The 24,952-nt window shown below is 41.0% G+C and overlaps 1 protein-coding gene across 1 annotated transcript in view; it reads left to right on the top strand.

The window, feature by feature from the left end:
• LOC311222792 (BDNF/NT-3 growth factors receptor-like) overlaps positions 1 to 24,952 on the top strand; it is a gene marked incomplete at both ends in the record, with an annotated part of 183,402 nt that overhangs the window by 4,939 nt on the left and 153,511 nt on the right. The window contains one exon of the mRNA XM_084307417.1: positions 7,285 to 7,470. Within this exon, the coding sequence (XP_084163543.1) occupies positions 7,285 to 7,470 (186 nt within the window). The remainder of the gene's footprint in view (positions 1 to 7,284; positions 7,471 to 24,952) is intronic.

A 24,952-nucleotide genomic window follows, 5' to 3' on the forward strand; every position in this document is an offset into this window, starting at 1 on the left:
GGCTCCCAAGCGAAGACAGACCCACTGCACACAAGATGAGGTGGAAACCGAGCTCCACTTCTTAACAACCTGCCCACTATACCAAGACATACTTCCCACAAATTGCAAACACCAAAGAGACTTTGAAAACATCGACAATAACTCAAAACTCCCATACCTACTGGGAGAAATACAAGAATGTGAAATAAAGCCCATTTGAATTGAAGAGAGAAATAGATAGAGCATGTCTGTGTGTGTTAGAAAGAGAGAGATAGAGAGAGAGAGCATGTCTGTTTGTGTGTGTGTGTTAGAGAGAGAGCATATGTGTGTTAGAAAGAGAGAGAAATATAGAGAGAGAGAGCATGTCATTTTGTGTGTTAGAGAGAGAGAGCATTGTCTGTGTGTGTGTGTTAGAGAGAGAGCATGTATGAGAGAGATAAGCAAAGATGAGCCCCTAAAGGATATTCAACTTTTAATGGAGAAACAAAACAGAAGGAAAAGATAACTTCACAAAGGCAACATGAATATACATAGATCCAAAAGGACAAAGATCAACACTTAAATCCAAAGAGAAGAGGTTCTATACCAGAGAAAACAAAGTAGCAAGGAGCCAATGGCCGACATCAGCTAAATAGGCTAACTGCAAATAGAGTAGCCAGGTACTGACACCAGGCCACACACCGTTAGCTACTACAACAGCTAGCCGGCCCGTTTGGCTCAATATAACGTTAGCTAGCCGGCCCGCTTTGGCTCAATATAACATTAGCTACAACAGCTAGCTGGCCCGTTTGGCTCCCGAGAGAGAGAGAGAGAGAGATATATCCACGGCGGGAATAGAATAGAGTGCATTAAAAACTCACCAAACGTCCAAGAGGATGGAGACAACCGCGTGGAGTTGACGAAGTTCATCTGCCGAATGACCGTCTCTTCATCTTGGCATAACAATGCTGCAGGCATAACAATGCTGCACGCTCTCTCTAGGTTAGCTAACGCTAGTTAGCCTTTAGCTAAGCTAGCTACTAGCTGACATCATCATGGCTATCCCGACTGAACCACACGTTAGCACTCGATATTATAACGTAGCTAAAGCTAACTAGCTGTCCCTGCCTTTAGATAAGCCGACATGGCTAGCCTGACTGAACTGTCTAACATGCAACAACTTGCAACAACTTTCATCTTCAGTCCATCTGCCGAATGACCGTCCTCTTCCTCTTGGCTGGCATAACTAAGCATAACCTCCAAAGCTGCACGCGTGAAATAGTCAAACGCAGCTGACGCACCCGGCGTACACATGATGTAACCCCTCCCTTCGTTGAAACCAATAGTATGTCTGCTGCAGAGCCCCAGAGCTCCAATAGTGAGTATGTCTGCTGCAGAGCCAGGAACAAGTCACACACATTCTACAAACGTGTCTAATGTGAAATATATAAGCATATAAGCAAAACTAGATTTTAGGTCTGTGATGAAAAAGGGCCTCGCGGGAAGGGGGGCCTCGCAAAAAAAATTAAATAAAATAAATAATAAAAAAAATAAAAAATTGTGCGAGGCCCCCCTTCCCGCGAGGCCCTGTGCGACCGCACTGCTCGCACACCCCTGAGGCGGCCCTGACTACTACTACTACTACTACTACTACTACTACTACTACTACTACTACTACTACTACTACTACTACTACTACTACGACTAATAATGATAATAATAATAATAATAATAATAATAATAATAATAATAATAATATAATAATAATAATAAATAATAATAATATAATAATAATAATAATAATAATAATAATAATAATAATAATAATAATAATAAATAATAATAATAATAATAATAATAAAATAATAATGAACAATGAAAGCAATAACTGTACAATGATGCGTTACCTTGTTATGAAGCACTGGCAAAAATATAATTAACTGTAGTCAAAATAATAACCAGTAGGGGCGACTAGGTGGTGTAGTGGGCAAGGCGCTCGCCACCAATGCAGGAGACGCTGGGTTTGAGCCCAGCTCTCCGCATTGCTATCAGCTTGGCTGGTCGTTCATACTAACACAATTGGCAGTGTTAGGGGTGGGAAAGCTGATGGGTGGGGATCGGATGTTGTGGACAGCGACTCCTACAGGTCGGTTGGTGCGCCTGCGCAGCAGAATCAGGAAGTGACAGGGGCGGCGTGTCCCTCCCACGCAGACCCCTGCTGCTGAGAGATCACGCTGTGCAGGTGAAAAGATGCGACGGCTGCTTCCTCAAGTACCGGAGGGGACACGTGATGTAAGGCTTCGTCCACATTGCAGCCGGCTTGTGGGAGGCATGACCTAACAGCGTTTGAGACAGGGGAGGGTAGAATTGGACGATACAAAATTGGGATGGGAGAAAAATAGAAAAATGGGAGAAAAAAAGTAATTATAATAACCAGTAAATATTGAACCAGCAAATATTTGTGCGATGACAACGTCCTGTCCCTATCCAAAAACTATTCAGGTCTGACACCAAAAACTGAACACATATCACCAAATATTAGTATGCACTTATTATGTGTGCATATACCCATAGGTCTCACATCGAGTATGCAGAAATTGCGTATATACTGTATACGTTTTGCAAAGCATATGCAATAGTTGGGTTTGGTCATTATTAAGTTGAAAAATCACCAATAATAATCACCACTTGTTGATAAAACAATCAGTTTGTTTAATGTGATCTCAACTTCAGCCCTATATGTTTTTCGTAGCAACACCTTTTGTCTGGTACGGAAGCGTATTGCTACCACACCAGAAAAAAAAAATCCGTATCATGTTATAATAACATAAAGGTTTCACATTATAACGTGATAACTTCTTGTTTTAACATAAAATGTTTCACCTTATAACGTGATAACTTCTTGTTATAACATAAAGGTTTCACGTTATAACGTGATAACTTCTTGTTTTAACATAAAACGTTTCACGTTAAAACGTGATAACTTCTTATCACGTTATAACATAAAGGTTTCACGTTATAACGTGATAACTTCTTGTTTTGACATAAAATGTTTCACGTTATAACATAAAGGTTTCACGTTATAACATAAAGGTTTCACGTTATAACATAAACGTGAAACCTTTATGGTATAACGTGAAACCTTTATGTTATAACGTGAAACCTTTATGTTATAACGTGATATGGATATTTTTTTTGTTTCTGGTGTGGCAGCAATACGCTTCCGTAGAGCAGGGATAGTTGCAGCAGATTTTTTTGTATGCTCTATTGTATTTTGTTTAATAACTCACAAATTCCTCTTGGTTTAATCAGGGTTTAATTCTACATTCTATGACAGATGTTGTATAGCCTCATTATTGTTTCATATAAATGTATTGATGCTGCCTATGAAACCATTATAATTGACAGTGCCTGCATTTAGTATCACTGATGTTTGTGTTTCCAGGTAAAGTATATGATTGTCGCCACATCAACTTTTCAAATTTTGAGCTGTCAGTTTTCAAATACTTGTTCTTCTGTTTGTTTTTATATTTGTTTTATTTCTTTTAAAGTCTAACCTTCAAAATAGCCCCATCAAAGACATAATCTGAACCCTCCCTCTCGCTCTCATTTTCTTTCACTCCCTCTCTTCATCTCGCTCTGTGCCCTCTCGCTAACCCCCACCATCTTTCAACTCTCTCTCTCTCTCTCTCTCTCTCTCTCTCTCTCTCTCTCTCTCTCTCTCTCTCTCTCTCTCTCTCTCTCTCTCTCTCTCTCTCTCTCTCTCTCTCTCTCTCTCTCTCTCTCTCTCTCTCTCTCTCTCTCTCTCTCTCTCTCTCCCAGGTACATAGTCAATGATCAGTAATGATAATGCATCAGCCATCGCTCTTTATGGCAAAAACTATTGGCAAACAGATAAACAGAGAACGTCTTACTGACCCAGACTCTCCACCTCCATCTTTACATTCATAAACCCTCCTGAATCACAGCACCAACAAGCTAAAATACATGTACATTTACAAATTAAAGGTGTTTGGGGGTGTTTGTTTACATTTCCAGAACCTGCTATTACTTTTGTAATTATTAGAATTATTCTATCTTATGTCATCCTGAATCAAAACTAAATTATTTTGATGCATTGTGAATCACATGCCTGGATATGTTTGTAGAAAGTGCAGGCCCGGCATTTAGAAAACAACAGTTCATGATTAGTTCATTATCTACAAATACCATATAAAGGTCTTATAACTGAGTGTTATTATAAAGTGTTACCCATACGGTAGCTCTGAAACATCACTGTACAGATATCTGAAACATCACTTTACATACAGTACCTCTGAAACATCACTTTACAGACCACTGAAACATCACTTTACATACAGACCTCTGAAACATCACTTTACATACAGTGCCTCTGAAACATCACTCTACAGACCTCTGAATCATCACTTTACATACAGTACCTCTGAAACATCACTCTACAGACCTCTGAAACATCACTTTACATACAGTACCTCTGAAACATCACTGTACAGATATCTGAAACATCACTTTACAGACCTCTGAAACATCACTTTACAGACCTCTGAAACATCACTTTACATACAGTACCTCTGAAACATCACTCTACAGACCTCTGAAACATCACTTTACATACAGTACCTCTGAAACATCACTGTACAGATATCTGAATCATCACTTTACAGACCACTGAAACATCACTTTACAGACCACTGAAACATCACTTTACAGACCTCTGAAACATCACTTTACAGACCACTGAATCATCACTTTACAGACCACTGAAACATCACTTTACAGACCTCTGAAACATCACTTTACATACAGTACCTCTGAAACATCACTCTACAGACCTCTGAAACATCACTTTACATACAGTACTTCTGAGACATCACTTTACAGACCTCTGAATCATCACTTTACAGACCACTGAAACATCACTTTACAGACCTCTGAAACATCACTTTACAGACCTCTGAAACATCACTTTACAGACCACTGAAACATCACTTCACAGACCTCTGAAACATCACTTCACAGACCTCTGACACATCACTTCACATACCACTGAATCATCACTTTATAGACCACTGAGACATCACTTTACAGACCTCTGAAACATCACTTTACAGACCACTGAAACATCACTTCACAGACCACTGAAACATCACTTCACAGACCTCTGAAACATCACTTCACAGACCTCTGACACATCACTTCACATACCACTGAATCATCACTTTACAGACCACTGAGACATCACTTTACAGACCTCTGAAACATCACTTTACAGACCTCTGAAACATCACTTTACAGACCTCTGAAACATCACTTCACAGACCTCTGAGACATCACTTTACAGACCTCTGAATCATCACTTTACAGACCACTGAGACATCACTTTACAGACCTCTGAATCATCACTTTACAGACCACTGAAACATCACTTTACAGACCTCTGAAACATCACTTTACAGACCACTGAAACATCACTTCACAGACCTCTGAAACATCACTTCACAGACCTCTGACACATCACTTCACATACCACTGAATCATCACTTTACATACAGTACCTCTGAGACATCACTTTACAGACCTCTGAGACATCACTTTACAGACCTCTGAGACATCACTTTATAGACCTCTGAAACATCACTTTATAGACCTCTGAATCATCACTTTACAGACCTCTGAGACATCACTTTACAGACCTCTGAGACATCACTTTATAGACCTCTGAAACATCACTTTATAGACCTCTGAAACATCACTTCACATACCACTGAATCATCACTTTACATACAGTACCTCTGAGACATCACTTTACAGACCTCTGAGACATCACTTTACAGACTTCTTAAACATCACTTTACAGACCTCTGAAACATCACTTCACAGACCTCTGACACATCACTTCACATACCACTGAATCATCACTTTACATACAGTACCTCTGAGACATCACTTTACAGACCTCTGAGACATCACTTTACAGACCTCTGAGACATCACTTTACAGACCTCTGAAACATCACTTTACAGACCTCTGAAACATCACTTTACAGACCTCTGAGACATCACTTTACAGACCTCTGAGATATCACTTTACAGACCTCTGAGACATCACTTTACATACAGTACCTCTGATACATCACTTTACAGACCTCTGAAACATCACTTTACAGACCTCTGAGACATCACTTTACATACAGTACCTCTGAAACATCACTTTACAGACTACTAAAAAACATCACTTTACAGACCACTGAAACATCACTTTACATACAGTACCTCTGAAACATCACTTTACAGACTACTAAAAAACATCACTTTACAGACCACTGAAACATCACTTTACATACAGTACCTCTGAAACATCACTTTACAGACTACTAAAAAACATCACTTTACAGACCTCTGAAACATCACTTTACAGACCACTGAAACATCACTTTACAGACCACTGAAACATCACTTTACAGACCTCTGAAACATCACTTTACAGACCTCTGAAACATCACTTCACAGACCTCTGAGACATCACTTTACAGACCTCTGAAACATCACTTTACAGACCACTGAAACATCACTTTACAGACCTCTGAAACATCACTTTACAGACCTCTGAGACATCACTTTACAGGCCTCTGAGACATCACTTCACAGACCTCTGAGACATCACTTTACAGGCCTCTGAGACATCACTTCACAGACCTCTGAGACATCACTTTACAGACCTCTGAGATATCACTTCACAGACCTCTGAGATATCACTTCACAGACCACTGAAACATCTCTTTACAGACCTCTGAGAAATCACTTTAGTCTCCTTAGATATTTTCTCTGTCTCAATCCTGTATTGCAAATGGACAAACTATTGAATGCATCACTGTCTCCATTCAAACATTCTAATAAACACTATAACTAGCTAACCACTCTCTCTTCCTACCTTTGTATCGTTGTATCCCCTTCCTTCACAACCATCATTAACCCTTTCAGATGTAAATACTTTTTTTTTTTTTTTTTTTTACATTTTTTCAGAATTCTTTATCACCTTCAATGGCCAGTAGCCATGGTAACATCACTATTAGAATATTCAGTTATCAAAATTTTAATCTGGGTCAGATTTTTGAGATTGTACTCCTGAAAGGGTTAATGATCAGCAACAATGCTGACTCTACTCTCCTCTACTCACTAAGATTACCAAAAGAAACACACACATAAGATGAAGATGACTAAATAAACAGAAGATTCATATTATTAAAGAAACAAATGCACACTAACTTACTGACTAACTTGTTAACTGATTGTTGTCTCCTCTCAGGACCGTCCTCGGTGATCAGTAACGATGACGACTCGGCTTCCCCGCTCCACCATGTCTCCAATGGCAGTAACACCCCCTCGTCCTCTGAGATGGGTCCTGACGCCGTCATTATCGGCATGACCAAGATCCCTGTGATAGAGAACCCACAGTACTTCCGGAGCACCAACAGCCTCAAACATGACACATGTAAGTACACAGTGTCTCAAACATGACACATGTAAGCAGGGCTTGACGTTAACCAGCATTTTCACTAGCGAAAAATCCCCGCACTTGCGCCCCCACCCAAAAAGTAATAAATATAGGTAATTTCTTCTTCACTAACCCCTGCTGGGGACAGTATCATTGTAATCATACTGCTACACGCCAACTGTACAACTGTGCTTCTGACTGTTGACTCCATTGTTTACTACTGCCTGCGACCAGTGACTCAGCCGCAAAAGGAGCTCCAGTTGGGGCAACGGCTGACTGGGAGAAGATGGAGGGTGTAGATGTGGAAGAGTTGTGTTGAACCTAGCAATTACATTGTTTGCTCCAAACGCCGTGCACATTATCATTGACACACCTATGCCTTGGCTGTGTTGAACCTAGCAATTATATTATTGCTCCAAACGCCGTGCACATTATCATTGACACACCTATGCCTTGGCTGTGTTGAACCTAGCAATTATATTATTGCTCCAAACGCTGTGCACATTATCATTGACACACCTATGCAGGGCTTGACGTTAACTTTTTGGCTCACTAGCCACTGTGGCTAGTGGTTTTCCAAAGTCACTAGCCACTCAGCATTTTCACTAGCCCTGGGCAGGTGGGCAGGTGTCAACGTCAAGCCCTGCATGTAAGTACACAGTGTCTCAAACATGACACCTGTAAGTACACAGTGTCTCAAACATGACACCTGTAAGTACACAGTGTCTCAAACATGACACCTGTCAGTACACAGTGTCTCAAACATGACACCTGTAAGTACACAGTGTCTCAAACATGACACCTGTAAGCAGGGCCGCCTCAGGGGGTGTGCGAGCAGTGCGGTCGCACAGGGCCTCGCGGGAAGGGGGGCCTCGCAAAATAAAAATTAAAAAAAAATATTTTTTATTTATTTTTTTATTTATTTTTTTTATTATTTTTTTTTATTTTTTTTTTATTTTTTTGCGAGGCCCCCCTTCCCGCGAGGCCCTTTTTCATCACAGACCTAAAATCTAGTTTTGCTTATATGCTTATATATTTCACATTAGACACGTTTGTAGAATGTGTCTGACTTCCTGGCTCTGCAGACTGCAGTTTTCCGGTTTCTGCGGATTTGCTGCTCTACAGATTTTAGGATAGTGTTTCCGGCCCGTCCGCCGACCGCCGTAATACCAAATAGAAGAAGAAGACACACGAGGTAGATAATTCAGCGCTATTCAGAGGAGCGAGGCGAGTGGATGTCTTTTCAAAAGAAGGAGAAGAGAACTTGTGAGCAGATAAATCTGTTAGGCAGCAATATGCCGAAAGGTGTCCAGTCTGCCGGAAAGTACTCGAAGAAGAAGAAGAAGAAGAAGAATTACACCGTGGGCCAAGTCTCCTTCCAACTTTACCATTGGCGCCGGCCGCGCCGCATTCATTGATACTGCGTTATGTGAGTCAACCTATGATTATATACCCGCCGTGGACCTGTCCTGACCTATCTATCTTTCTCTTTCTCTGGAGCCAAACTGGTCGACTAGCTAATATATAGTACTACTAGTAGCTAACTGTGTGTGTCTGGTGAGAGCACCTGGCTGTATGTAGACAGTAGCCGCATAGCTTGTTAGCTGTTAGCTAACGCAGAAGCAAGCTATGCGGCTACTACATGCAGCCAGGTGCCTGATTGAGCTAACTGTTAGCCAGTTAGCTGTTTAGCGTCAGCTGGGAACGTTCGTTTGATGCTATCAGTTAGCCTTGAGAATAGCAGGCCCTGGCACTCTGACTACGACATCATCTTTGACAGAAGATGTAGTCGGGCCTGCACCATGACAAGGCTCTGGCCATAGCTTTGTCCCGACAGCGAGAGGCCTTTCGTCAACGTGGAGACCTGTGTTGCAGGCCTTTCGACCTGCGTTCCTCGTGCAGGTAAAATGTCATGACATTACCCCACTCTTCCTTCCTTCCCCTCCCGAATGTTTTGTTAATAACGATGTTTTTTTCCAGGCAAAACATATGCTACTTCACAACATTTGGAGATACGACATGTGCTGTGTGTGAATGGTCGTTTGTGTAGCTTGGGTAGCGTTGGGCCGTTGGCCAAAGCTGTGTGTCACGTGGCCTGGTGTCACAGTACCTGGCTAGCCTATTTAGCTGATGTCGGCCATTGGCTCCTTGCTGCTTTGGTTTCTCTGGTATAGACGCTCTTCTTGTTGGATTTAAATGTTGATCTTTGTCCTTTTGAATCTCTCATACATGCTATAGTCTCTCTCTAACACACACACACATGACAAACACACATGTTCTCTCTCTCTCTCTCTCTCTTTCTAACACACACAGTCTGCCTATGGCGGCCTTTCTCGATGGCTAGGCTGTGCTCAAGGATCTTCAGTCACAGTGCTCAGGTATTCTGCCACTGTGTACTCTCTGTTTAGGGCCAAATAGCATTTCAATTTCTTTCCAATGTGTCTCTCTCTCTCTCTCTCTCTCTCTCTCTGTACACTGTATATTGACTGTAGAACGGGAGCTCTCTCTCGCTCTCTCTTTTGCTATATGTTGACTGTATCATGCCCCGCCTCGGGCAGCGCTATTATTTAAGAATATGTTGACTGTATAAAAAAAAAAAAAAAAAAAAATATATATATATATATATATATAATTTTTTTTTTTTTTTTTTTTTTTTTACCTTTGGGGGGGGGGGGGGGGGGGGGCCTCGCGTTAAATCTCGCACAGGGCCTCGCATTTCTCCCAGGCGGCCCTGCCTCAAACAGGACACCTGTAAGTACACAGTGTCTCAAGCATGACACCTGTAAGTACACAGTGGAGATGGGTGGCTGAATGGATGGATGGATAACTGGATGGATGGATGGATGAATAGATGGATTGTCGGTGGCTGAATGGATACATTTTTTTTTTCTTTTTTTTGTCAGGCCACTGAACTTAGAAGCAGGCCAGGACAGTGTTTCTAGTTGTATTCTAAAATTCTATTCTATTGTATTCTAAAATGTGACTATATGGTTTTATATTAACTTAATAAATAAACAAAAATGAAAAATCTACTTATTTCAACAAACATTTCAAACTAAATAACAGATTATGCACAAAAATTATTATTATTATTATTATTATTATTATTATTATTATTATTATTATTATTATTATTATTATTATTATTATTATTATTATTATTATTATTATTATTATTATTATTATTATTATTATTATTATTATTATTATTATTATTATTATTATTATTATTATTATTATTATTATTATTATTATTATCATTATTATATTATTATTATTATTATTATTATTATTATTATTATTATTATTATTATTATTATTATTATTATTATTATTATTATTATTATTATTATTATTATTATTATTATTATTATTATTATTATTATTATTATTATCATTATTATTTTGCAACAAGTTAGCCCTCTCATAAATAGCACATATAAATGAATAACTAACTTGAACTAACTTAATAGGATTGAAGTGATATTTGGCTTCAAAAATCGGTCGCTTGGCAAAAAAAAAAAAAAAAAAAGCCTGACGATGTGCATTGGGCCGCGGCTCTCTGACGCCTTATTTTCTGGGTCCCGGCCTGAAAAGTTTGGGAACCCCTGCTTTAAAGTACCCTTGCATTACAGGTAGCCAAGCATTACACTGGTAATGTGTATAAACACTAGAGTGAAAGAGATATTTACTGGGTGAAGAAAGTTCCAAATTGTGTAATTCTATCTACAGATCAAACTCTTCAAGAATGTACGTGAATATAATAATAATAACTTTATTTGTATAGCACTTTTCATACAGAGGTTGCAGTTCAAAGTGCTTCACAACAGTAAAAAAAATACAGGCATGAGCGAGCATAGCAAGGTATGGTAAATCACAGTGTTTCACATTAATAATAATAATAATAATAATGGATTGGATTTATATAGCGCTCTTCGTGACACCCCAGAGCGCTTACAGAGTCCATTATTCGTTCATACACAGTCATACCGGTGGTGGTAAGCTACAATTGCAGCCAGAGCTGCCCTGAGGCAGACTCACGGAAGCGTGGCGAATAATCATCGCCTACGGCCCCTCCGACCACCACCAACATTCATTCACATGCATACATATTCATACGAGGCAAGTAGGTTAAGTGTCTTGCCCAAGGACACAACGGCAGTGGGATTGACATGGGCTTGAGCGGGATTCGAACCACCAACCCTTCGATCATTGGACGACCTGCTCTACCCCTGAGCCACGCCGCCCCACATCTAGCATCCTAATAGGCTCTCTATTCAGTAATACAATTAATAAAATAGTTTAAAATGATTAAGTTTAAAAATAGTCTAAAATTTATAAAATAGAACGGACATACAACAACAGTAAAAAATACAGGCATAAGCGAGCATAAAAATAAAACATTTAAATAGCAAGGTTACAGTAAAAAGTGTGATAAGATTGTTCAATCAGATGAAAATGGCCCAGTTAGGAGAATCAACCTTGGCTAGGCAGTGAGGTTCACAATGTACCTAACTGGAATGGTAAACAACTTTGCTAGATTTAGGTCAAAAGTCATCTTCTCCTCACAACAGAGCATCACTCCAACGTCATAGAACCTGTCAGGATGGAGGTAGGTGAGTTCCAATTGTTGTAGGCAATCACAGAGACGGAGAAGGTATATTCTTGAACAGGTTCGACTTTAATAGTAAAGAACACAAAGAGTAATACTAGGATACTATGCCAAGGCAAGAGAACGAGAGAATTAGATAATGGAGCTTAGTGGTGGTCCAGAACAGGAACCGCCCGCGTTATCTCCGAACGCCTAAAGTGAAGACCTGACAAATGACAAGCAGAGGAAAGGAATGTTATATAGCCACCAAATACCAACATTCCACACACACCCCCGTGACAGCCAATCAGAGCCAACCCCTAATTGACAGCACTAAATGACAGGGAAAACAAGTGACAGTAACAAGTGACAGATGACAGAGAAGGTGGGAGGTTCCCGACCGTAGTCAAGAACCAGAATCGTAACAAGAACCGACATATGAATTTCATTGGAAGTGTATGAAAGTAGGTATAGGGTAATAATATAGCAAGGTATGGTAAATCACAGTGTTTCACATTAGGATCTAGCATCCCAATAGGCTCTCTGTTTACAGTTTGATTCAGTAAAAAAAAAGAAAAAAAAACTCAAGAATTATACAATAGAACGGACATACAACAGGGTATTTAACATACAACAGCACAGTGTTCACATTAGGATCTAGCATCCCAATAGGCTCTCTGTTTACAGTTTGATTCAGTAATACAAATGAAATACAAATAAAAATAGTCATCAGTAAGAAGTAAAAAGTGTGATAACCGACACATGAATTTGATAGGCAGTGTATAAAATTAGGCAGGGTAAGAATAGTGCAGGTAAGTACAATTTGTGTCAGAATATCCCTGATGTTTCTATAATAATATTTCCCCTTGCCACTAGGTGGTAGCAGATATCTATCTTCAGATATTTGCCTGCATTACCCCACAGTGAAATGCCTGAGCAAAGAGATAGATGTCTAGCGAGTTGGCTTCTCTGATGTTTTGGGGTAGTTTGTTCCACAGTTTTGGGGCATAGTTGATAAAGGCTGCATTACCAATCCTCTTTTGACTGTTTCTGGGAGCCTCTAGTAGTCCAGCAGCTGATGATCGCAGTGTTCTTGCTGGTGTATAATTTATTAGAGTGTTGGCGATGTAGCTAGGTCCCTGTCCATTTAGAGCTTTGTATGTAAGGAGAAGGACCTTAAAGTCAATTCTAAATGTTACAGGAAGCCAGTGTAAAGCAGCTAAGACTGGACTAATGTGCTCTCTCCTTTTGGTTCTAGTTAGCAGTCGGACTGCAGAGTTTTGGATTAGCTGAAGCCTCTCTGTGGTTTTCTTAGGGAGACCTGTGAAAAGTGCATTACAGTAGTCTAACCGGCTAGATATGAATGCATGAATTAGCTTCTCAGCATCGTTCGATTAATAAATGGTCGTACTTTTGCTATATTTCTGAGATGGAAGAATGATGTTTTCGTCACTTTGCTAATATGATAATTGAAGTTCAGTTCTGAAGCTATGATAACCCTGAGACTAGTGACCTCAGATTTGATCCAAGGGGTTAGTCCTCCCAGGTTCTTTATTAATTTCTTTTTTAATTTTGGGGCCGATAATTATAATTTCAGTTTTGTTCTCGTTTAGTTTCAGGAAGTTCTTACTCATCCATTTATTTATTGCCAGTAAGCAGTCTGTAATGGAGCTAATCGCTGTATAATTTTGTTCAGCAGATATGTACAGTTGTGTATCATCCGCATAGCTATGGAAATCTACATTATGTTCTCTGATGATATCACCTAGCGGTAACATGTAAAGGGAGAAGAGTAAAGGACCTAAGCAACTCCCTTGTGCAACTCCATAGTTGTTGTCGTATATATCAGACATGTGATCTCCTAGTTTAACATAGAATTTCCTCCCCAGCCTAGCACATGTTCTGAGAAACCGACATGGTTTTCAAGACGATCGATTAGAATATCGTGATCGATTGTATCAAATGCTGCACTGAGATCTAGTATAGGATAAGGATGGAGATCTTATTCTCGTCAGAGTTTAGACTGAGGTCACTGATTATTTTGGTGAGGGCAGTTTCAGTGCTATGATATTTTCTGAATCCTGACTGAAATTCTTCTAAGATGTTGTTTTCTTCAACAAAGGAATTTATTTGAACTGAAACTATCTTTTCAAGTACTTTACTAATGAATGGTAGGTTGGATATTGGACGATAATTTGCCATTTCATTACTATCCAAGTTAGGTTTTTTTAGTAATGGCTTTACAACTGCTGTTTTAAAGGCATCTGGGAAAATACCAGTTCTAAGGGAAGTGTTTATGATATCTAGCACAGGGCTTGAAACACTATTAAACACCCGTTTGAAGAAAGCTGTAGGTATAGGGCCAATGTCTGAGGTGGAGGAGTTACATTCTGAGACAGTTTTGCAGAGTACATCTAATGTGATGCATGTGAATCTTCTCATGGTTACATTGCGCGGTTTGCTGCACTCAGCTTTATTTCCATCATGAGTAATGCTGGCCCTGATCAAGGTTATTTTGTTGTTAAAGAATAGTGCAAGTTCTTCACACTTAACCGTTGATGACTGAGGAGGTGTAGGGGCAGTGTTGAGTAGTACATTAATAGTGGAAAAAAGGATTCTGGAGTTTCCAGCATTTTCTGTAATGATTTTAGAGAAGTAGTCTTTCCTTGCTAAGCGGATGGTTTTATTAAGCAGTTAAAGCATCTTTGTATATATCACAGCATATGGTGGTTTTAGTTTTTCTCCATTTTCGCTCCGCTGCACGACATTTCCTTTTTTCTTTGTTGACCGTATTATAGTTCAACCAGGGCGAGGCTCTGGTTTTCTTTTTTTTCGTTTTTAGTGGGGCGACAGAATTTAATATAGATGACAGTGCATCATTGAGATTTTCTACCATTTCATTTAGAGAGCTGTCATGATTGTGTGGTTCATGTAGTCTGATAAGATCAATGAACTTTGATTCAGCCTTGTCATTTAGGAGCCTCTTTTGAACTATGATTTATTTTTTTGTTTTAGTAAGGGTTATTTGAGTATCAAAAAATATACAGTGATGGTCGGAGAGAGGTAATTCAGTTATTGAGATATTTGTTATGCTTAGCCCAGTTGTTGTTATAACTAAGTCTAATGTATTCCCAAGCCTGTGAGTTGCATTTGTTACATGCTGTGTTAGGTCAAAGCTATCCAGTAGATTTTTTAGTTCTATAGTTTTGGAGTCTGTTTTCTTATTAAAATGGATGTTCAAGTCTCCATTTAGGATCACCTTATCATATCCGGTAACACATAGTGAGATCAGTTCAGAGAGCTCCTGTATAAATATTGGTGAGTGTCTAGGCGGGCGGTATATTGTGACGATAATCGTTGATTCTGTTTTGAGCTCAATGGCAAGATATTCCATCGACATGAACTCGCCTAGTTCTGTGATTCTAAACAAGAGTTTTGAGGAGAAAATTGCTGCAACTCCTCCCCCCCCTTCTATTTTTTCTGGGTATTTGAGAAAATTATAGTCTGGTGGACAAGCTTCTATCATTATTGATATAGCTGTGTCATTATTTAGCCATGTCTCTACTAGGCAGATGCAATCTAAGTTATTTTCTTTAATCAGATCATTTACCAAAAAAAATTATTATTCAGTGACATTTAGGAGGGCTAATTTTATTTGTTGGACTTCTTTAGAGGAGGTCTGATTTGGCTTGACCTTGATGGCCCTGAGGTTAATAGCAGGTAAACGCATTGATGGCGTATATTTTTTCACCATGCCATTGGCTGGTTATGATTACCGGTATGTTTTGAGAGATGGCATGGCAGTTGTACTAAACTGTACTGTACTCTTTCGGGGACATTTGATCAGACGAGATGGCCTTGTGTGATATGGGGGGGGGGGGGGGACGCCTTGTGTGGGGCGGCGTGGCTCAGGGGTAGAGCGGGTTGTCCAATGATCCAAGGGTTGGTGGTTCGAATCCCGCTGAAGCCCATGTCCATCCCACTGCCGTTGTGTCCTTGGGCAAGACACTTAACCTACTTGCCTCGTATGAATGTGTATGCATGTGAATGAATGTTGGTGGTGGTCGGAGGGGCCGTAGGCGTTGATTATTCGCCACGCTTCCGTGAGTCTGCCTCAGGGCAGCTCTGGCTGCAATTGTAGCTTACCACCACCGGTATGACTGTGTATATGAACGAATAATGGACTCTGTGAAGCGCTCTGGGTCAGTGAAGAGCACTATATAAATACAAGTCATTATTATTATTATCATTGTGCTGCTGCTGCACCTCGTGGCGAGATTGTGTCCTTCGTGATTATCTCTCGTGCTGGTATGAGTTTGATATCCTTGAAGGCCATTAAGGCATGATGCATGTTTGCTGCTAGAAGCCTCGAACCTAAGCGATTTGGGAAGAAGCCATTTCTTTGAAAGTGTTCTGGGTTATTCCAGAAAACATTGAAATTCTCAATGAATTTCAGGCCGTGTATAAGACAAGCAGACCCTAACCATGAATTAAAATTTAGGAGTCGACTAAAGGCTTCTTGTCCTCTGCGAAAGCATGCAATTGGTCCACTGATGGACACATCAGTGTCTATGTACACAGACTGATTTGTCTAGTGTGTTCATTAAACGTGTGAAATCCTCTTTCAAAGTCTCTGTGCCCGTCTTCTTTCGCAGGATGTCAAGCGATCCAGAGTGAATGACAATTTTTGTTATGGCCGGTCTGATGAGTGTTGGAAGTATTTCGGCCAGCTCTTTCACAGATGTGTTGTCTAGACATATATTTTCTGTGTTTGCCATCTCCACATACTTTGTTGTGGAATCTCCAATCAGTATGCAGTCTGTTTTCTGTGTGGGGTTAGCATTTTTCTTTCCAACAGTTTTGGGGCCGTTTGTTTTTGGATTAGGCCTAGTCTGCCGGTTCTTACCACAGTCCTGTGGCCTTGGTGAAGCCTCGCTAGCTGTACCACTAGCCTTCTCAATAGCCGGCATGTTAACGCTGGTCTCGTACCTTCGGTGTCGGCTACCGCGACGTTCTCCTCGGCGCATGGTAGTCTCTTCGCTGTTAGCCGTTTGCTCAGTCTGGGTCGTGTTTGCTAGCCACATCGCTCGTGGCTCTGTTTTCCTCGTCGTCTCGTCGTTAGCGTGTGCTCCGATGTGCCGGCTGTTAGCTTCGCTAGCATTAGCGTGAGCTCCGGCATGCCCGCTGTTTGCTTCGCTAGTGTTAGCGTGAGCTCCGGTATTCCTGCTATTAGCGTCGTTAGCGTGAACTCCGTTCCGCTCACTGTTTGCTTCGCTAGCGTCGTTAGCCACGCTTCTAAGTCTCTTTGCTTTGGGTGTTGATATGCGTGTTTCCGAGAGTAGGTTGAAACTATTTCCTGGCAGTACCGGGGGTGAGGTAATAGTCGTGTTCCTGGTTCGTTTATTTCTCCTTTTATCCTTGACGGTGGTCCACTGCTTTGGTCTAGCTCCTTGCTTGTGCCAGGGACCGTCTTTTGGGTGGTGCTGTTCTGAAGCTAGCCTAGGCCAGGTCTCAATCATGGTATCGTTGGCTATATTTGTAGTAGCTTCAAAAATAGAGTCAATGAGTCGCTCATCCTGTTGGATTTGGTGCAGGATAGAAACTCAAGCCTCCAGCTCTACAATCCTCGTACTCATCCTCAGGCAGCTAGTACATTCTGTGGGAGAGCCGAGTCCCGGCATCTTCCCTTATTTATTGTCTTTTCAGGTTAGGCTAAACTGAAGCTAAGCTAGGTACTTAGCTGGTGATGGTGGGTCTTGTTTTCTTTCAGCCGGGGTCATTATGAAGTATTCTCGCCTTTCATAAATATCCTCGCCTTCAGCAGTGCCCGACATAGTCCTTTGTGTATAGCTGATAAGACGGAGACTTCTTCATCTTGCTGGTCCTCCCACGGAGAGATCTCGCTACTCGTCCTTTCGGCGAAGTACTGCGGTCATAAATCTAAATAAATAAATTCACAGTTCTGGAAAAGTACCATAGGAACTGGGAGTTAACGTACCTATTTAGAGTTGAAAGGGCTATAATAGATCGATAGGTAGAAAAACACGGAGCGACAGTGAAAAGCAACTTGCATAGCAGAAGCAGGAAGTAAATATACCCCAAATTGATTTGGTATTAAAAAAGAAATCACAGATTAGAGCTTTAAATAATAATATAATAGTATCTGTGTAGAATGTACACAGTAGATAAGCTCCTCCATAGTAAAACCCCCAATTGTGGCATAACATGATTTTAACACAAAACATGTGTCTCTGTCGAGTGACTGCCAGATCTTTTCTTGCAACTTCCTGGTGCATGAAAACCAAGTGATTGTGTACTGTAGCAACAACAAGCCTGTCAACTGGTAGCCTGAAGGGCTAGTAGTGAGTGAATATATACATAGTAAAACACCGGTAAGAGTCTGTGTCGGCTGTTTACATATTGATGACAAATAGTTTCCAAGTGAAAGGATTTCTTGTAGGCGAGAGCAACAAAATATAGGAACATTTAATAACCACTCCAGGTCAAACTTCTGTTCTTCATTTCCGTGCTAAGGATTTCCAGAATTCTGCCTGCGCCAGTCCTAATGGTGGTAATGGTTGTGGTCTACTGTATATCAGATTTTATGTACTCACTACAGCACAAGTTATTTCAAATATGCTCTCTACAGGCAAGCCACGTGGTATTGAATATGTAAGCATATACTTCTTTGTGAATTTACATCAATTTGAATTTCATGAAGTGCATTTATTCATGGGGCGACAGTGGCTCAGGAGATAGAGCGGTTGTCTGGAAAATCGGAAGGTTTCTGGTCGATTACGATCCATATGCAGTCCAGTCCAGTCAATTCAGTTGATTCACATTAATTCCTTTTCTATCTGCTCCGTTAGTCATTCCGCAGATGGTTGCTGTACAGATTTGAAGAGGGTATTGTTTAAAACCCTGGGGTATACATCAGACACACTCCTCAGGAATAAGAGTTCATGGTCAGTGCATTTGTTGCTGTATAGATTTGAGTAGTGTTGATTTTGAGAGTAGTTTAACACCCCAGTGGATAGTATAGTATACAACCCAGATGTGTTTTCAGAGGGGAGAGAGAGAGGGGGGGGGAGAGAGAGAGAGAGAGAGAGAGAGAGAGAGAGAGAGAGAGAGAGAGAGAGAGAGAGAGAGAGAGAGAGAGAGAGAGAGAGAGAGAGAGAGAGAGAGAGAAGAGGGGGATAAGCAGATGTGGTGTTTGTTTGTTTTCTTTGTTGAGGAGGTGGGTGCACTACTGAGGGAGTTATTATTTCATGCACCATTCAGTTTTACTGGTAATTAGGTGAGTATACTCTACATGTAAATGCCCCCATTATGACATGGTGGCTGTACTCTGTAAGACAGTAAGTAAGCAAGTCAATATATAAGCATACACATTTAGTTTTAGAGCACCATTCATTACATTAAACATCAAAAAGCTTCACAGACTCTAAGACCAAATGGAAATAGCCTAATAATAGTAATAATAGAAAATGCACACTTTACAGAAACGCAAAACCTAACAAACCTACCTATGAATAAAGGTAGGTTGTTAGAAACATCTACATAGCAGCTCAATAAGTGGCCCCTGTGTGTAGACCCTTGTGCTTGTCAATGTGCACTGTAAACAGAGAAAATCATACGCTGTCTCAACTTGTGTTTTCAAGTAGCCTTTTTGCATTTGCTTTTTTTTGTTGAATCAAATAATAATCACGAGTGATGTAAACCTGAACTTAAACTTATTTTATATTCACTTTCTCCTATTTAGTTGATTGAACTCCTGTTGACAACTTGTAATTGAAGTTAACTGAGGCAGCTGATGCCCCTGTGGCGCTGTGTTCCTCCTCTGGGCAACATACTGTAGCCAGGGCCGCATTGGGAGAAATGCGAGGCCCTGTGCGAGATTTAAATGCGAGCCCCCCCCCCCCCCTAAAAGGTAAAAAAAAAAAAAAAAAATATATATATATATATTTTTTTCATACAGTCAACATATTCTTAAATAATAGCGCTGCCCGAGGCTGCGCATGATACAGTCAACATATAGCAAGAGAGAGAGCGAGAGAGCGAGAGAGAGCTCCCGTTCTACAGTCAATATACAGTGTTATCGCTGCACAGACCCGGCAATGCCCCTGACCCTCCACCAGAGCAGGCCAGAGAGAGAGAGAGAGAGATAGATAGAGCATGTCTGTGTGTGTTAGAAAGAGAGAGATAGAGAGAGAGCATGTCTGTTTGTGTGTGTGTGTTAGAGAGAGAGCATGTATATGTGACCCAGTCTGGTGATGATGCCTACAATTTTTATTTTTTTTTATATATAACTACAGTTCGAGAGTTTGAAGAACATATTTAATACAACAGCGAACAGATATAATAACTCTAATTGTAAGAATTCTGTGTTTAAACAAAGGCTGTTTTGAAACACAGTTTGTGCTCTCCACAGAGGAGAGGTGTGGGCTGGGTTAATTTTTGCATCTGAATAGAGGCTGCGCATTGGGATTCAGATTCACTGAGCCAGGTAAAGACATTCACACAGAGAGAGTCATTAACGTTAACGATGGACGCATTCAGGTGAGGGTAGTTGTCCACGCCCCCCCCCCCCCCAAACTAGCTGAAGTGTGAACATCTTTGAGAAGCATTTCTCCCCTTGAGTATTCTAGACAACAGACTGTTTTACAAGATTTAAATGAATATATGATATTCAAAACATTCTCAGATTTCAAAGTATGACACATCATTTGAAAGCTTACATTCTGTACTTTCACAATCTGGAAAAATCTGGAAAATGAAAATGGAGACTTGTAGGCACAAACCCTGGACTCGGTCACATATGTGTGTGTGTGTTAGAAAGAGAGAGAAAGAGAGAGAGAGAGGGAGAGAGAGAGGAGAGAGAGAGAGAGAGAGAGAGAGAGAGAGAGAGCATGTCATTGTGTGTGTTAGAGAGAGATATAGAGCATGTCTGTGTGTGTTAGAAAGAGAGAGAGAGAGGAGAGAGAGAGAGAGAGAGAGAGAGAGAGAGAGAGGCATGTGTGTTTGGTGTTAGAGAGAGAGAGCATGTCTGTGTGTGTGTGTGTGTGTGTTAGAGAGAGAGCATGTATGTGTGTGTGTTAGAGCAGTGGTTCCCAAACCTCTCCTCGAGACACCCCAGCCGTTCCATGTATTTGTTAAATTCCACCACCAGCACACCTGATTCAACTAATAAAGGGCTTGTTAAGTTGAATCAGGTGTGCTGGTGGTGGAATTTAACCAATACATGTAACGGCTGGGGTGCTTCGAGGAGAGGATTGGGAAGCACTGTGTTTTAGAGAGAGAGAGAGAGAGAGAGAGAGAGAGAGAGAGAGAGAGAGAGAGAGAGAGAGAGAGAGAGAGAGAGAGAGAGAGCTCAACGGCGGGAATAGAATAGTTGCATGAAAAACTCACCCTAACGCAGAATCAATGGCAAAGTTGAAGGAGACGACATCGACGTAATTTCCGTGGAGATGAAAAGTACCAGTCCTTGGGAGTCCTAGTTTATCTGCCACACGTTAGCACTCGATAACTTAGCAATTAGCTAAAGGCAGGGACGGTAACTAGCGTTAGCTAACGCTAGCTAGCTAGCATTAGCTAACGCTAGTTACGCGTCCCTGCCTTTAGCATACTAGCCGACATAGCTATAGCCTGACTGAAGTTCTAACATGCAACACTTTCATCTTCAGTCCATCTGCCGAACATCCTCTTCGTCTTGGCAAAGTTGGCATAACCATCATACTTGGTATTGATAACAAGCTTATGGCACACGGTGTTATTTCTTCTGCTCATGCTGCTTTTCAAAAGACATCCACTCGCTCCTCTGGATAGCGCTGAATAGATCCTGTACCTGGCTGACTGTAGCCCCTTCCCTCGTGGATCCGGGAAGAGCCCGGAACACTATTCTACAAAACGTCTAATGTGAAATATATAAGCATGTAAGCAAAAATAAAAAAAACAAAAAGAAATAATAAAAATAATAATAATAATAATATTTTTAATTTTTAATTTTTTTTGCGAGGCCCCCCCTTCCCGCGAGGCCCTGTGCGACCGCACTGCTCGCACCCCCCCTGAGGTAGCCCTGACTGTAGCTTCCGTCACCTCGTGAAGGTCACCATCTAAATGTACAAAGACTCATTGGACACACCCATGGTTTAAAGTAATCTGTCAAATCCCTTCCTGTCCTGTCCTCCCATATCCTCCAGCTGTATTATTCTTATAGCTGATAAAATTATACAAAATAAAGAAAATATAAATTATCACAATGTTTTCTGAGGTAGCACGAGCTCTATGAAACGTATAATGTTTCATACAATGTACGTTTCCAAACAATGTCATAGATAGAACATGCGGACACGTGTCCTAAATATACTGGGAGCTTCCTACTTTGGAAAAGGCCATGTATCATGGTGTTGAAGGCTAAAACACTTGCCCCATTGGATGGGGCCTATAGTGAGAGGATGCAGCACAGTGCTAATTTTCAATACTAAAGTGATCAGGGAAATATGGCCTGTACTAGTCAACAGTGTAGTTGCCCAGTGGTTCTGGGTTCAAAAAATAAATACGGGGTACTGTGTAAAAAAGGGCAATTGTTAAATTAAAGTGAAAGTCTGCACTTAAACCTCGTAGTCCTTGTTCCACTTCAAATCCAATGTGCTGGAGTTCAGAGCCAAAACAACAACATAATTGACTGGACTCAGACTTGATATGTGTCTGGTTCATGTGGTATAGCACCCAGCAGCAGTTCCTGGAACTCCCCAGGCCGGGAACACGCTCCTGCACCACCTCCGTCATCGCATGTGTGAATGCAGACAAATTAAGAAAACAGCCACATTTTGACTGGTACCATATGACAATAAAGCTACATTCATATAATATTTATGCAGGTTCAGACCATTTTAATATGGGGAGAGTGTTGTCTCAACTTAGTTGAATCAAATAATTATGAGTGAACTTAAACTTGATTTTATATTCACTTTATCCTATTTAGTTGATTCAACTCCCATTGACATTACAACTTGTCATTTAAATTGAGACAACTTATGATTTAAACTGAGACAACTTGTGATTGTGGAGGAATTTACCATGGGTAAGGATGTACTCAGACAACCCCAATATTGTCGAGGAATTTACCCGATCAAAGATGTACTCAGTCAAATGTAGACTTTTAGTTATTTAGCTTACAACCCAGGAGAATAGTCTTGAGAGGACCGGTGAAACCCCTGGCCAGGGGGGGTCTTTATAACGGGCTCCCTGAGACAAGGGAAACATAGATCTTTATAGTCAGAGAAGATGGGTGTGCCAGGTGAGAGGGTCGATTGGATTGGAGGAGTCAAGGGGGGGGGGGGGGGGGGGGGGCTGAGTTAGGAGGAGGAGGAGGAGTAGGGGGTAAACATGGGTTGGGGAGGCTGGAGAGGGTTGAAGGGGGGGGGGGGGGGGGAATCATTATCATTATTCCACAGATTTAAATTGAGACAACTTGTGATTTAAATTGAGTTGTTGTTGATTTTTCTTTTAAAATGTGGGGTCTGAGGACCCTCTGGGATCATTTAAATCAAAGACGTCCCAAGAAAAATATATACATATATATAGGGAATATAATTAACTCTGTCATGGACTAGAAGAATCCAGCCGAATGAGTGAATGAATACCTAATTAAAAGGACTAGTCTCATCATAATTTCCATTATCTCCACTGTTATCTCTTCAACTACAGTAGGGACAGCTATGGAATTCAGGACGTCATCTTATTAAATGGGAGTCCATGGCCTTATGTGTATTAAGTTGGGGTCCTTGGCCTTATGTGTATGAAGTTGGGGGTCCTTGGCCTTATGTGTATTAAGTTGGGGGTCCTTGGCCTTATGTGTATGAAGTTGGGGGGTCCTTGGCCTTATGTGTATGAAGTTGGGGTCCCTGGTATGAAGAGGGCTTAGAACCACAGCACTAGTTTGCCCTGCCCTGTGTTGACATCATAACGGTTGGGTAGGGAGCAGGATGTGAGAAGAGAAGAGAGAAGGGGGGGGGGGGGGGGGGGGGGGGGGGGGTGGGGGGCACAGACAGGCGGTGGTGCTATTTCAAGGGATCAGAGGAATGACGTCATTGTGAGGCTCTGTTACGCAGACAGACACACATGCAGACAGACACACATGCAGACAGACCACATACACGGACGCATGCACATGTGCACACACACACACACACCATAGCTGTCAACATTGGCAGGAGAAAAAACGTGCACGTTTTAAGCCCCGCCCCCGCCCCCTCCCACCCGGCCCCGCCCCCCCCCCCTCCCTCCCCGGCCCCCGCCCCCCTTCCAATGGAGCTGCCTCGTCGCTGCCATCTGCTGCTGGTCAAAACCTGTATTAAGGGAAATTCACTGTATTATTTTTAGAGCTGGGCCGTTAACGGCGTTAACGTGCTGCGTTAACGCTATACCAGTATCGCACGATAATATAATTAACGCATTAATCTAAAAAAAAATTACAAATAATTTTTTTTTTTTACATTTTTTTTTTTTTATCTTTATTTACCCAGGGTAGGTTCGCTGAGCACAGATGCTCTTTTTCAGGAACGCCCTGCTTCACATTCACACAGTTCCATTCACACCTGGGAGCTGCCCAGTACAACCACAGTTGACACCATTGGCCACTGAGCAACTCCACTGGAGCAGTTGATTCAAGCCATGTCACATAGTTCAAGTTTGAAATGATTCTTTCTGTTTTGCTCCTGAGAGTGTGCTAGATACTGTACTGTACTGGTAATATTATTTATTTGTGTTAACTTCTGAATAAAACAACTTATTAAACACAAGTACATCTTATTGAACATTATTTTGATATTTTCATTACCAATTATCATAGCAAAACAGCTTTTTCAAACAGTCTGTAATGTGTTT

The sequence above is a fragment of the Notolepis coatsorum genome, assembly GCF_963971535.1.
Source record: "Notolepis coatsorum genome assembly, chromosome: 1".
Lineage (NCBI taxonomy): Eukaryota > Metazoa > Chordata > Actinopteri > Aulopiformes > Paralepididae > Notolepis > Notolepis coatsorum.